Here is a 15,195-nt window from a genome sequence, read left to right as displayed (position 1 = left end):
CTGACAGAACGACCGAACCAAGAATGGACCCAGCAGATCGAAACTTCGAGAAGGAGGTATATAAACTTTATTATGCCTTAGCTTCTTGCTAAGGCATAAGTGGAAGTGAACTTCCAGTGTTGAGCAGAAAGGGGCTGCTCTGGCAGAGGCGAACCAGGAGGCAACAGAAAAAACATGGTTGTTGAAGTTCTTACCTGGCTGGACTAAGGACTTCCTCCAGACGTGCGATTCCCAGCCTGCCAGCACTCCTGGTTGCCAACCTTCCACAACTCCAGGCCTATCTCCTTCATCTGTTTCTGCCCCTGATTCGTTCTTGTGATCCAGGCAACCAGCCCGTTCCCCGGCATCCAGGTTACCGGCCTGTGCCCCAGCAGCCATGCTTTGGGGCCCAGTTCCGGCCCCAGCAGCCATGGTTCCGGTTCCAGTTCCGGCTCCCCAGCCCACTCCAGCCCTCCGTGTCCTGTCGGCGGTCCGGCTCACTCCAGCCCCCAGTGTCCCATCGTCGGTCCGGCCCACTCCAGCCCCCCGTGTCATGTCCGCGGTCCGGTCGACACCTGTTCTGTTGAGGGTCCCACCGACACCATGTCCTTTTCCGTTGGGGGTCCCGCCGACACCTGATCCGCCGGGGGTCCCGCAAACACCATGTCCTGTTCCGTTGGGCGTCCCGCCGACACCTGTTCCACCGGGGGTCCCGCCAACACCATGTCCTGTTCCGTTGGGGGTCCCACCAACACCATGTCCTGTTCCGTTGGGTGTCCCGCCGACACATGTTCCACCGGGGGTCCCGCCAACATCATGTCCTGTTCCATTGGGGGTCCCGCCGACACCTGTTTCGCCGGAGGTCTCGTCATGTCATGTCCTATAAAGGCAGCAGTCTAGTGCCCCTTTGGGTAAAAAGGGGTGAAGATCCACTGTTAGCTCGAGCAATAAAACTGATAAAGGGAAATAACAAACGCTGTCAATCAACTGAGTACTTGTGTTATTCAGTATTTTGCTAGTAAAACTTTGTGGCTCCGATGACATGGTAACTTAATGCATAACAAACAAGCTCAACACCATAACAGACGTAACTCCAAAGTCACAGGAATATAATTGGTTTGGACCCATACATCACCAACCAGAACCGTCATTATTTGCCATGCAAGCGGCCTGACTCCACGTCATTCCTCTCCGTTTGCTAAGTACACCAACATGTTGACTTCAGGTGGTCCTCAAATCCGGCATATCTTTTTCTTAGAAGGGTTAATATCCCAATGATATCTACATTCATTTTAATTATTTATTTAAAAAAATATATATATATATTGATAACTAATAAATTTATGTATATAATGTAGGGCTGTCAAGTTAAGTTTTTTTTTTTTAACTCCACTAATTATTTTAACGTGCGATTAACGCATGTGTATTTGTCCTCGGCCCGCCCCGTAGTTTCAGAGCCCAAAGGCTTGACGTTGTTGTTGTAGTTAGTTGGATGGTGGGAGATTCTAGCGAGAGATATGGATACAAAAAAAGGTGTTTTAAACAGCAAGCCAAGCACACAGCTGATGCTGACAGTCCCGCTCCTGCCGCTCGCTTGCGCTTTAAAGTTTACCGGGGAGACGCCTGGACAACAACAGCGATAGCTAAATGTGTGGCTACAGCTTAACATTGTGGAGGACGAGCGGCTGCGTTCGGATCGCATCCAACGTGTCGACTGCACATCACAGCGCATTATTTTGACCCTAGGTGGGAACTTCAGTCTCATGCTTTGACTGTTATGAAGACAGAGGAGCGGCATTTCGCCGACAACTGTAAACAGGCTTGTCTGTTTGAGCAACTGGCTCAGTGCAAATAAGTACACAGGGTTGGGAGAGAGTATAAGAGAGAGAGAGAGAGGATCCAGGTTGTTGTATTGAAAATATTCAGGAGAATATTTGTCATTGTTCAGAGGTTGTTGTGTTATTCAGGAGAATATTTGTCATTGTTCCAATGATAATAAACAAACATTTGCATAAAGCATATTTGTCCACTCATATGTTGATAAGAGTATTAAAAACTTGAAAAATATTCCTCTAACCTGTTAAGCCCCATTCCCCTGCAAAATCGCAACATCTGCAAGAAATAGCGTCTGAGGGCTTCTTAACATTTAAAAACCTATTAATGTGTCATACCCACTTAACGGGAAGAAACTCAGCTATCAGACAATATTAACCATTTTTAGCAAAACGAAACACAAGGATAATAACAAAGGCTCTGAATTAGCCCTGAGCGAAAAAATGCTAACACACACTAACTCGCGACATGAGAAGCTAACAAAGGCATCACACCACGTAGCATTAGGTAGCCAACACGGCAATATGTCTTACCTTTGTTGTTTTCTGATCAAAAGTTGTCTTCAATGTCATTAAAACGATAAAAACGCTGCTGAAGGTTAATCCAATGTGTCTGTGTCACTTTGAAATGATTTCTGATAATCCATCAGCAATAAACCTAGTTTTCAGTTTTCAGAGCGTAAGATAGGTTTCGCTTTGGGCAAACTGCGTGCGCATAGTTCTCACTTCTCAATGGTAACGTGTGTGTGTATGTGGAAATTCCCCTTCGATTCTATTGGCTCTAATGGTTAAAAAGAGATGTCAATCATCAAAATCGACCAATGGGTTCCAGAGAAACGGCAAATACACCCATTTCAGTCAGACAACTCACATGTTTCTTTAACATGTTTATTAGAAGCAGCATATAGTTGAGTTTGGCGACTAGGCTCGGGCATCATCACTCCGCTGATATACATAGCACGATGAGTGATGATTAAATAACTAACCCCCGAGCCTACAGGTGGATGCTGGGATGGAAGCTGGGGTGGTGGTGGGGCAGGCAAGCAGCAGCAACATGAAACACAGCAGCGGTAGCAATGTGAATGCAATAGCAGGGCACGAACGCAGCAGCAGCAGCAGCAAGCAATGCATGGAGAGAGATCTGGCAGGTTAAATAGAGCGGCATATTAAGGAGACTCTGTTTGTTTGGTTGGTTGTAGAGTGGCAAGGGGCGTTATGTATGAATGCAGCATAAGTGCTCGAGTTGACTGCCTGAACTAGCTCGCAGGCTTCGCCCCATTTCCACCCAAATGACCCCAGAGGTGGGTTTTATTTTTCTAAACCTCTCTAAAAAGGTAAAATGTCACTTGTTCTGCATCAATCTTGATACAGGGTACTTATTATGTTATAGTTTGGATTCCTAAAGCTTTTAGTCTACTATCCCATCATTCAAGGGTGGTTTTCACTACTGTATAAGTAATGGTTTATTTTTGGACGGACACTATAATTTCTTTCTTTTTACTATGTTCAATCTGAATTTACTTTAAAATAAAAAAAATCTATATTGATTTCTGACTTTTCTACATCCAACTCACAGGTTTATCATTGCTTTGAGAAAAAAGATTATTTACCCCTTTTAGAAGGGAAGTTATTGTCATTTGTTCTGGGAATGTCATTTTCGAGCCTGAGACCTGAAAAACAGGCTTGGGGCTTAACAGGCTAAGGTACATTTAGAACAGATAAAAAATGTGCGATTAATCGCGATTAACTATGGACATCATGCGATTAATCGCGATGAAATATTGTAATCGACTGACAGCCCTAATATAATGATAATAATCGAAATAATAATAATAATGATTGTTATAATAAAGTGTTTATTTCACAGTGTTTATACATCGACTTACCATTGAAGATCCATTTGAATCGGTAACACAAATAGATCATAATATGAGAATTTCAAGAGTATTGTGATGGTATTATGAATCTGAGCATTCATTAATATGGGTGTCACAGAGACTTCTGCACCTGCAGGAAATTTGCAATATGAACTCTAACAAGGACCGTCCATTTACCAATTCCTCTGAATAATGGATGACCATGCTTTCAAACTCAACAAAGGCTGAGTCTCCCTGCACATACACTGGAAAGCACTCAGAAAGTCATTTCAGCCCTTATGCAGTCTAATGAGCCATGTGATGTTCCTAAAAGCAATAGCAACACACAAACACAAATACACACAGTACAAAATTGGAGCACAGTGACATACCCACCAAGGTGTGACAACAGTTTCAGAATATATGACTCTGGTGTCTGTGATTGCCTTGGGAAAGAAGATAGAAGTCATACGTCTACTGTTTGAGGCCAGAGGGCTATAGAGAGACCAACTTGACGTTTTAATGTTTAAATTAGATTCCATTCTCGAGGGGCAGAGTGCAGCTGGAGAAATAAAGACAGCATCCTCTCAGAAAACGAGGGCGCCTCTTTTTATTTTGTCCATACGTATAGTATGCTGTACTTCATCCTCCTGGATCCATCTCTTTCTTTTATGTTATTTTTTATGTTCGCATTTGTGATATTGGAACATATTAGTACAATTTCATTGTTGATTTTAATATTCTAAGATAAGCTTCTTCTCAAGGTTGAAAACATCAGGGTGGTTAACAATGAAAATGTATACATACGAGTAAATCTCAGTAGAGAAATGACAGGTGTTATAAGTTTTCATTTACACTTTTGAATATGTGGAACCAAGCTCTCCTCTCATCCTCCACGGCTCCAGAGGGAAGAGAGCAGAGCTGTTATTTCATTTTCTCCTGAGTGCCAGATTGTTACTGTGCAATCATCAGTTCCGGAAAAAACAATAAGAGGTGTCAATCCAAGAAAATTAAGATGACATAGGTCATCTATTATGTTTAAAGGGGACCTATCATGCAAAATGCACTTTTGTACGTCTTTTATACATGAATATGTGTCCCCGGTGTTCCAGGGAACTCACCAAGTGTCAGAAAACACAACCCTCTCTATTTTCCTCCATACCCAAATCTCTAAAAAAGGGGCTGCAACGGATCTGATAAAAACTGATCCAGATTTGAACACTGTCCTGACGTCAGGACAGTGGCGCTACGGCTATTGGGCCAACTCCACCAATCAGGAGGAGACAGCCACGGCCATTGCAGTTCGAAAGCGCTGGAGACGCTGTAGTACATATGCCAGGCCTGTAAGTGGCGCTGTAGTCTGCCACAAAAGCAGCGAAGAAGACTTGGTTACCATGGTTACCCTTCTGTTTATTCTCCGCTGTGGCTTTCTTTCTCCCTCCCCGAGGCAAGCGGTTGCTCCCGCTGCAATGCAATCCCTCCCCGTCTCTCCAGTTAGTCCACCAGCAGATGACAAACACCCACCTCTCCGCCTCTTCCAAGGAACGAGGGGACCGTGCGGCAGAGTTTCAGTTTCAGTTTGTTTCGCCGGTCAAGATGTCCGTTAAAGTTTAAATCTTCCGGACAAAATTAGAAAAGTGCCGGTCAAAGGTCTTCTTTGTTATTTATTGAGCTTTAAAACAAATGAATAACGACTCTATATAATAAAACACGAGGACGGAGATCTCTTTTTCTCCCCCTCTTCTGACAGCCCAGCAGCTGATCAGAGCACGTCTACCCTCTCCTGCAGGGGGGCGTGGTCAGCAGAATCAGACCCGTAGACAGCAAACAGCACATAGAGCGAAATGAGGCATGGCTAAAATGCATGATCTGTTTGGTATTTTGAAAACAGAAACGTATAAATATACCTTATATAGGTATGGCCCTACAATATATCATTTAAATATAGCATGATAGGTTTCCTTTAACTTCTGATTCATTTTAATTTGATTCGGTCTTCCTATACAAATTCCATCATCAGGTGCTTTTACATCCCCATAAACACATACATTTTTAGTAAATATTGATACAATAAATAAAGCAAATTAACTTCATTTATTATAATGAAAACCTTAATAATGCATCTATTAAGTGCACCAAATATTTAGGTCTGTGAATTAAATGCTGTCAGCATCCAGTGATGTCCTTATTGAACTATGAAGCTCTTCAGTTTAGGTTTAAGTCTGAGAATACTGTGCATGGAATAAAAAAAAAAGAGACTTTTGAACAATTAAAGTGGACCTATCATGCTATATTTGAATAATATAGTGTCGGACCATACCTATATAAGGCATATTTATACTTTTTTTTTTTTCAAAATACCAAACAGATCATGCATTTTAGCCATGCCTCATTTAGCTCAATTTGAAAAATGTTAGCTCTGTTTTTGCAAGGGTTGATTCTGTGAGAACAGCACCATCTACTGGCCTGGCATATGTACTACAGCGTCTCCAGCGCTTTCGAACGGCAATGGCCGTGGCTGTCTCCTCCTGATTGGTGGAGTTGGCCCAATAGCCGTAGCGCCACCGTCCTGACGTCAGGACAGTGTTCAAATCTGGATCAGTTTTTATCAGATCCGTTGCAGCCCCTTTTTTAGAGATTTGGGTATGGAGGAAAATAGAGAGGGTTGTGTTTTCTGACACTTGGTGAGTTCCCTGGAACACCGGGGACACATATTCATGTATAAAAGACGTACAAAAGTGCATTTTGCATGATAGGTCCCCTTTAAAGTAGACTTCAAAAGCAGTAGGATGAGCAGCTTAAAACAAAAGTACCCTAACTATTTCTGAGAGTGGGAGTGAATTGTTTATGTTTATACTAAATTACAAAATCTGTGTTGTTTGCAAAGTTTTCAGCTAAGACCCCATTTACACGGGAACGTTTGCGTTTACGCACCGAATTCGTTTTCAAAAAAGTATTCCGTTCACACGCATTTGGCTCATTTAACGTGTCCGTTCACACGAGACCACTGGAAACGCTGTAGTACATATGCCGGGCCTGTAAGTGGCGCTGTACTTCCGCACGAGTCCGCTCGAAAGCGCTGGAGACGCTGTAGTACATATGCCGGGCCTGTAAGTGGCGTAGTAACTTCCACCACAAAATACACCAAAAGCAGCGAAGAAGACCTCCGAGCATGGTTGCCATGGTTGTCCTTCTGTTTATGCCCCGCGGTGGATTTAGCAACATGTAGTTCATGTAATTCTCCATGTCCACTTGTTGCTGATGGTTGTGGTAGAGGAGCTGTACATTTTGCACTAACATCTATAGCATGGTCGAGCTGTAGATGTTGTACTAACATCTGTAGCATGGTCAGTAGCAGTAGCAGTAGAAGTAGCTACTGACCATGCTACAGCAGTGAGCAGCAGAGGTGGGGAGAGGTGGGGCTATGGCTTCATCGTTATCAGGAAATAATCGTATAGGGCGTACACACTGAGCCGTTTGGCCCCCCAGAGCGTTCCGGTTGCAGATCTATCCACCTTGGGACCCGTTATCGTTTGCGGGGTCCATTTCCGCTACGGCCTCGTGTGAACGAACGGGCTATACGCGAGAGAAAAGTAGCAGATACAACCAGTTTCGTTCTCGTGTAAACACCGCCTAAAAAGAGTATGACTGAGAAATATTACAACTCAGATACTGATATCTTGTTTGGTGACATTACATTACATTTCATTTCGCTGACGCTTTTATCCAAAGCGACTTACAATAAGTGCATTCGACCAAGAAGATACAAACTTGAAGAAAACAGAATTATATAAGTACATTAAGTTTCATAGAGCCAAACCATTTTAAGTGCTACTCAACTGACTTTAGATAAGCCAGTCCTTTGTTAGTATATAAGTGCTCTGTTAGTATGTAAGTGCTTAGTTAGTATATAAGTGCTGTTTTTTTTTTTTTTATTTTTCTTTTGTTTTTGCGAAAATTTAGGAAGGTTGAAGACCAGACGAGCTGCTGCATTCTGAATGAGCTGCAGAGGTCGGATGGCACATGCAGGTAGACCAGCCAGGAGGGACTTGCAGTAGTCTAGGCGTGAGATGACGAGAGCCTGGACCAGAAGCTGCGTCGCTTTCTGGGTCAGGAGGGGACGTATCCTCCTGATGTTGTAAAGAGTGCATCTGCAGCAGCGGGTTGTAGCAGCGATGTTTGCAGTGAAGGACAGTTTGTTATCTAGGCTCACACCCAGATTCCTTGCCGTCTGAGTCGGGGAAACAACAGAGGGGCCGTTGATTGTTAGGTCAAGAGTGGGACAATCTTTTCCCGGAAGAAAAAGCAGTTCAGTCTTGTCTAGCTTGAGCTTGAGGTGGTGAACAGTCATCCACTGAGAGATGTCTGCTAGACAAGCAGAGATGCGTGTGACAACCTGGGTTTCAGATCGGGGAAAAGACCGAATTAATTGAGTGTCGTCAGCGTAGTAATGGTATGAAAAACCATGCGGGCTAATTACCGATCCGAGCGAGTTTGTATACAGAGAGAAGAGGAGGGGACCGAGGACCGAGCCCTGAGGTACCCCTGTAGATAATTGACAAGGGCCGGACTCTGACCCTCTCCAAGTTACCCTGTAGGTGCAGTCTTTGAGGTAGGAGGTGAGGAGGGAAAGTGCAGAGCCTGAAACTCCACGTTCTTGGAGAGTGTGAAGGAGGATCTGATGGTTTACCGTGTCGAATGCAGCAGACAGGTCCAAAAGGATGATGACGGAGGAGAGGGAGGCTGCTTTAGCAGTGTGCAGTTCCTCAGAGACAGCAAGGAGAGCAGTTTCTGTAGAGTGACCTGCCTTGAAACCAGACTGGTGTGGATCAAGAAGGTTGTTCTGATGGAGATAACAGGAGAGTTGTTTAAAGACTGCACGTTCAAGTGTTTTAGACAGGAACGGGAGGAGAGAGACAGGCCTGTAGTTTATACCATCGGACGGGTTGAGAGTGGGTTTCTTTAGGAGAGGGTTTACTCTTGCCTCCTTGAGACTGTTTGGAAAGTGACCAGAAGTTAGAGAAGTGTTGATGAAATGGGTGAGAAACGGTAGAATATCAGGAGCGATAGTCTGAAGGAGGTTTGAGGGGATAGGGTCCAGAGGACAAGTGGTAGGACGGGCAGAGGTAATGAGGGTAAGAACCCCACTTGGAGAGAGAGGGGAAAAGGAGGTTAGTGTGTGGGTGAACGGTGGGTCTGGTGACCCAGTGGTGAGTAGTGATGAGTCGGAAAAAGAAGAGCGAATATCATCAACCTTTTTTTCAAAGTAGTTAACAAAGATGCTTGGAAGAAGGGAGGAGGGGGAAGGGGCTCTGGGGGGTCCAGGAGGGTGGAGAAGATAGAGAATAGTTTTTTGGGATTGGAATAGGAAGAATGGATCTTATCTTGAAAGAAAGTGCTTTTCGCCTGAGATCGAAGAAGAGAAAGAGGAGATGAGAGATTGATAGGTTAGCAGGTTGTCAGGGTGTTTGGATTTCCACCATTTCCGCTCTGCTGCCCGAAGGATGGTTCTATTAGCACGCAGTGCGTGATTTAGCCACGGAGCAGGAGGGGATGTGAGAGGACAGAGAGAGTCCAGAGAGGATGAAAGAGTCGAGAGGAGAGTTTCTGCAGCAGAGTTTGGAGGCAGAGTTTGGAGGCAGAAGTTGGAACGAGTCAGACGAAGGGAGGGCAGAGAGCACCGATGACGTAAGAGTAGAGTGGGAGAGGGAACGAAGGTTACGGCGGACAGGTGCAGAATTAGAAGAGATTAGTTTGTTATGTTTGGAAAGGGGTAGAGAGAATGATATGAAAGAGAGGCGAGGTGAGAAGCGGGTTTACAGAGAGGTTCGAAGTAGTGCAGTTCCTTGAGAATATGAGATCAAGGACATTGCCAGCTCTATGAGTTGGTGGGGACGGAGACAGTGAGAAATCAAAGGCAGTTAAAAGAGATGTTAGTTCACATGTCTTCCCTGTCTGGAGGTTGAAGTCTCCGAGAAGTACAGTGGGGGGCCAGTTTCAGGGATGTGTGAGAGGAGATGATCTAATTCCTCCAAGAAGTCCCCCAAGGCGCCTGGTGGACTGTAGAGAACAACAATGGTTAATTGTATAGGATGGGTTACAGTAACGGCATGGAATTCAAAGGAGGAAGGGGAGAAGTTTGCTAGTTGGTAGAGGGAAAAGCTCCATTTGGGAGAGAGCAGGAGACCAGTGCCACCTCCTCTGCCAGTGGGTCTGGGTGTATGGGTGAAGGAATATGCTATGGAGAGAGCTGCTGGGGTGGATGTGTTGGATGGTGTAATCCAGGTCTCAGTGAGAGCAAGGAAATCCAGAGACTGCAGGGAAGCGTAGCCAGAAATGAAGTCAGCCTTAGGAAAAGCTGACTGGCAGTTCCACAGGCCACCTGTAACTAGATGTTGGATGTCAGTGGAGCATGTGGGATAGACGAGAGCAGGCTGGTTACAACGATTACGAGATGCACGGGGCCAGTAAAAATTGAACAGGAATGGAGAATATACACATGTCTTAGCAAGAGGGGACAAAAAACACCAGAGATACTTAGCACTAGTGATTGCAGTTTGACACTGAAGCTTTGAACGGAGCTTCAACCCTGGACTTCTTATTCCATAGAAGCAGTGATTCGAAGCTTGCTTCAAATCACGTGACATATGACGTCCGAACCAGCAACTGCTTCAAATCACGTGACATATGACGTCCGAAGCAGCAACTGCTTCATTTCCTGAATGAATCACTTGACTGGTTCACGGTCCAATCACGCGATTCAATGCACTGCCTCGTCTCTATTCTGACAGGTGGCAGGTTGAAACAGTTTCGAATTTGAGCGCTTCAACACTTATAACCGCTCTAAACAATGCGCAATGTGTGGGTAGTTTGCGTTGTTGCTGTTGAGTTGTTGTTGGTATTGCATTTTATTTGGATCATTATAGAGCAAGCCAGGAAGAAAGATAGGTCGTTCTGCCTCGGGAAACACTTCGAAATGTGGAGAAGTTGTGAACAAAAAGACAATTAAAACGAATATAAAAAACATGTGAATAGCTTAAGGTATAGATAGCCCAGTGGATAGAGTCGGCGGCCCGAATGTGGCGATGTCCTCCGCGCAGCTGGTTCAAAGCCCGGAATGGGTGAACGTTTAATCATTCCTTTTCAACTTTAATACTTTATTAACTGATAAAAGGCCCTCTCCACCCAAAAAAAATTCCAGCACTCTCTAGTCTCTTCTCAATAACCCAATACACACAATTATCAATCTTTAATTGCAAATAGAACATGATATTCAGTCTTAGTGTGTGTGTGCATCGAATATTTTTCAAGGCAAAGATACGTTAAACCCACTGCAGCCTTGCACTTCGCCAGGAGAGGTCGCTGTAACTGAAGCTTCGAGAAATGAACCTATTTCCGATACAATTGTCCAAGTGGTTCGATGCTTCATTCAAAGCTTCATTTTGCCATCACTACTTGGCACAGTTAAAGTAGGATTTGCCTCCTCTTTGCCTCCCTCGTGACTCCAACAGGACTCCTTTGTCTTTGTCAGTCTTCACAGGACTCCTTTGTCTTTGTCAGTCTTCGTCTGTCTGATGCTCCAGGAAAGTGCTGCCTAAAATAGACACCAGTCCTGATTGCTGAGTTGTCACAGCTGTGGGGCCACGCCCCTTTAATTAGTTAACTCTCTGCAGCTGATGTGCACCAATAGAAACTGGGCTACTTAACACTAGTTAGAGTCTCCTGGCCTTTTTAAATGACAAATATTAGATGGCCTACACAGTGACAAATATTAGATGGCCTACACAGTGACAAACACTGTGTAGGCTGGACTGCTAAAAGGAATTGTAAAGGCAGCAGAGGGATATGTTGGGCTAATATGGACCAAATCAATGTATCACTGGACTAATTTCTGCTTTATTGATGTTTTGAAAAAGCTTGTCTAAACCTGCATAGACTGGTCCAGTAAGGATGGATAAGGATGGTTTCATGTGTAGTATGGTAAGCCATTGAATCTTCTAGTACAGTAGGAGAACTAAAGAACATGGCCATGATCCATTGCCTAACATTAATTACATTAAGCCATGTTTAACGCTACAGTAGGCTGAAAGAGAACAGAACCAAATTTGCCCTCTGAGGCCTCATGTCAACTCAGTAAAAAGGGCAACCCAATGTAGTTATTGTCCTGGCCCACAGCCAGAAACAGCACAAATGTTGCTTTTAAGATCATTGTGGAACGAGTGGGTCAGTCTGACTACAGACCAAGAATCAGCACTTTAGTAACAGGGCTGAAATAGAGGGGTATGAGGCATGCTACAATGGATGATCTGTTTGGTATTTTGAGCAAAACACTTCATAGACATGTTTTGTGAAGATATGGCCCTATAATATATTACTCAAATATAGTATAATACGGGACCTTTAAATAATAAACATGTTAGACCTGTATGAAGGTAGATATGGTGCAAAATGCGAGAGCGTGTAAAAGCTGATGTGAGCACTTGCAGAAAAAAAATCTGAGCTTCTGTGCATACATTTACACTTGTATAAAAATATCCACGTATCTGTGAACCAAATTTGAAGTCACAGAAGAAAAAAAAAAGTTTTGTAGCTTGTAGAAAAAAAATGAACTTAGTGATGAAATGTTCACTTGCAGAAATATATATATTTTTTCAAATATATTTTCCATTACAACTGCAACTTGGTTATTACAACCTCTCAAATCAGTCATTACAACTTCACAAATCTGCTCTGTGGCAGACACTATAAATCGACGAATCTGCGGCCTTGACTTTTGCTATACTTCTTGCGATGAATGTGTCGCAAAAGTAATTTTCACTTGTAGATGTGGGGGAGGGAGGGGGGTTGGAGCGAAGGGGCGGAGCTATCAGAACGACGAGGCTCGGGTCAGTCACACAGTCACAGTAGTAGGTCGAACCGGATGACTGCGGGGCTAACGGTCCGTGTCTTCATGCTTATATCGGACTATTGTGACTCGCTCTGCGGTTAAAACAGACGGTGCATGAATGCGGTTTTGCGGTAAGTGAAATTCGAGTACTTATTTATGTGTTTATGATTTTAATCAGCTACGTAATGAATGTTAAGGCTTGGGTTAGCGTGTAAGCGAGTGGTAGCTACATCTGTGCTAACGATGCTAATCGTAGCCTGCAAGTTAAAACCATAGACTGTACATATAAAGGTTAAAACGAAATAGACAAGTGTTAAGCGTTAAGTGGGATAATACTGTAGAACAAACGGCTTCTGTTTGAGGTTGATAAAATAAGGTCATCCTTGTAACTTAGAGAGATATGTTATTATGTAGGTAGGAACTGTATGCATCGCTAAGGTTAATTTAAATCCGCTATGCTCAAGTATGTAGACAAGCTAATGTCAAAGTAGTGTATGTGAAATCAACCTCACAATAAGATGTGTGTATATTACAATTATTAATGTCATATTTCAAGATGATTACTTAGATATTACAATATGGATGGTTGAGCTGGAGTTCATTATTGAGCTTACACGTTAACGTCAGTCATATCTGAAGAACGAACCCAAATCTTGTTGTTTTTATTAATTGTATTACCAAATTGGTATCAAATAAACAGTAAGCATTGGTAACACAACTTCCAAAGTTACAGTAAAATAAAAAGGACCCTGACTCTGACAATACACAATCCAACATGTTCAACAGAAGAGAATAAGTTATATTGTTTGTACACATGGTACTTTACATATATATCTGTTTGTTTAAAGTGTCCAGGTGATGCAGACAGGCTGGACCAGAGAGTGAGAGACAGAACTGGACTCCTCACAGCAGTGAACTTCAGCACAGGTACAAATACTCTTTTTTCATACTCTACAAAGAATCAAGAAAGATATTGGTTTAAATAAATGAAGTATTGACTTTAATACACTGATATACATTCCATTAAACAATACTAAATACTAGATCACCTACACATCAGTGAAGTTGAGGGGTTTTTCCATGCAAAAAGTTACATTTAGATGTTAACAAGCAATATTACTTTGTCAGCTTTCTAATTTAATGTATTGAAGGCAAAGCTATTTAACACATAGTGACAACTGCTACTATTTATCTCTCAATATTGTCTGTAAAAAACGTGGTAAAAGTTATTCTTTCAGTGAGACAACAGAGCAAGCTTCTACAGTTGCACTAAGTTTTGATAACAGTTAAATATTATTTTGATAATAAAATATATTTCAATGTTGATGAATTTCATACTGTTCATTCATAATCTGATTGTCTTTGTAGCTCACTGTTGAAATAAAAAAAAACATTACAATTACAAAATAATTATATCTACAGCCCCTAAAAACACAAACACACCTCTTTCATAAATAACACACTTGTTCTGCAATAAAATGTTATATGTTTCCTGTAATTTTTGTTAGGAAAGGACATGCCTGAAAGACACGACTCAGCATCTCCTCTTTCTCCGAGGGTCAAGAAGAACATCCAAGAGGAACATTAAAAGCTGATGTTATGAGATTTTAAGACCAGTACAGGACATTCACTAAGAAACTACTTTTATTGTGAAAACAAAGTCAGCTGATCGGATGCACCTATTTCCACATCTATACTCCATCAGCTGATTATTTCTATTTGCCTCACTTTATGAGCTTCACAACTTGTGCCTTGTACCGCAGAGTTTGCAACGTCACAAATAAATGGGGCCAATCTTCAGTCAGATGTGAATGTGTAATCTAACATTTTCAGTAAGAATAATGGACAAAAGGAGTGAAAATACAAATACAATTTATTGAAATGTGAACCAAAAGTTCATCAAAAATGTTTTAAATAAAAAGCACATATGGACAGAAGGTGTAAACCTATTAAATGTATAAGTAAACACATTTAGTCAAATAAAGTGACAGACTAGGCCTGTGCAGGTGGTATCAGCTATGCCCAGCATGGGCTCCTCCATCAGGCCTGGTCCTCCTCGCTGAGGAAAGACCCTCAGTCCTCTCCAAACCAACAGACAGGACGTCCATCACACGGAGGTTTCTCCCTGAAGTCTCTGGACACCACGCTGTCTCAATCCGTCCACACTGAATATGAGAGGGGAAAAATGAAAATAATAAATGCTTTAGACAATAAGAAATATAAAAGTGAACCGTTGAGTTGCTCAGTTTTTTTAGATTGTCAATACTATTACTGTATAACTAATATCCCAGGTTAAGAGGCACCTTCAAATAAAGATTGGTCTTTAAATACATGTTGTCTTTTGAATTGTTTGTCAAAGTCAAGGATTTAGAACTGGTACTTGTAGTTTTAATGGTAGTCTGGTTATTATGCTGTTTGGAGGAGGCATCACAGGTAAGAATACTAACTGGCTACCATCACATGTACCTTAGCTTAACTTAAATGTATTAAACGTATAATTAAGTGATGGCAAAATATAAATAACTAATGTCATGCAAACATATTCATATTTGCTTGATTCCAGTGTTGAATTTAGCACAATTGCATACAAACGTCAAGGGATTTTAAGATTCTGAAGTCTTCGTTCTAAATAGAAAATAGC

General features: G+C 42.5%; 1 protein-coding gene across 2 annotated transcripts in view; it reads right to left on the bottom strand.

Moving 5' to 3' along the window:
* The window catches only part of rab6ba (RAB6B, member RAS oncogene family a), a 126,627-nt gene that overhangs the window by 81,596 nt on the left and 29,836 nt on the right, over positions 1 to 15,195 (bottom strand). Inside the window, exon 1 of one of the 2 annotated variants that reach the window (XM_034140901.1) lies at positions 195 to 413. The exons of the other annotated variant lie outside the window; for it this stretch is intronic. Within the exon in view, the coding sequence (XP_033996792.1) occupies positions 195 to 411 (217 nt within the window). The 5' untranslated portion in view covers positions 412 to 413. Of the gene's footprint in view, positions 1 to 194; positions 414 to 15,195 lie in introns of those variants that run through there. 2 annotated transcript variants of the gene reach the window in all.

This window comes from Trematomus bernacchii, unplaced genomic scaffold, assembly GCF_902827165.1.
Source record: "Trematomus bernacchii unplaced genomic scaffold, fTreBer1.1, whole genome shotgun sequence".
NCBI lineage: Eukaryota > Metazoa > Chordata > Actinopteri > Perciformes > Nototheniidae > Trematomus > Trematomus bernacchii.
This window is presented reverse-complemented; position numbering and strand designations above follow the sequence as displayed.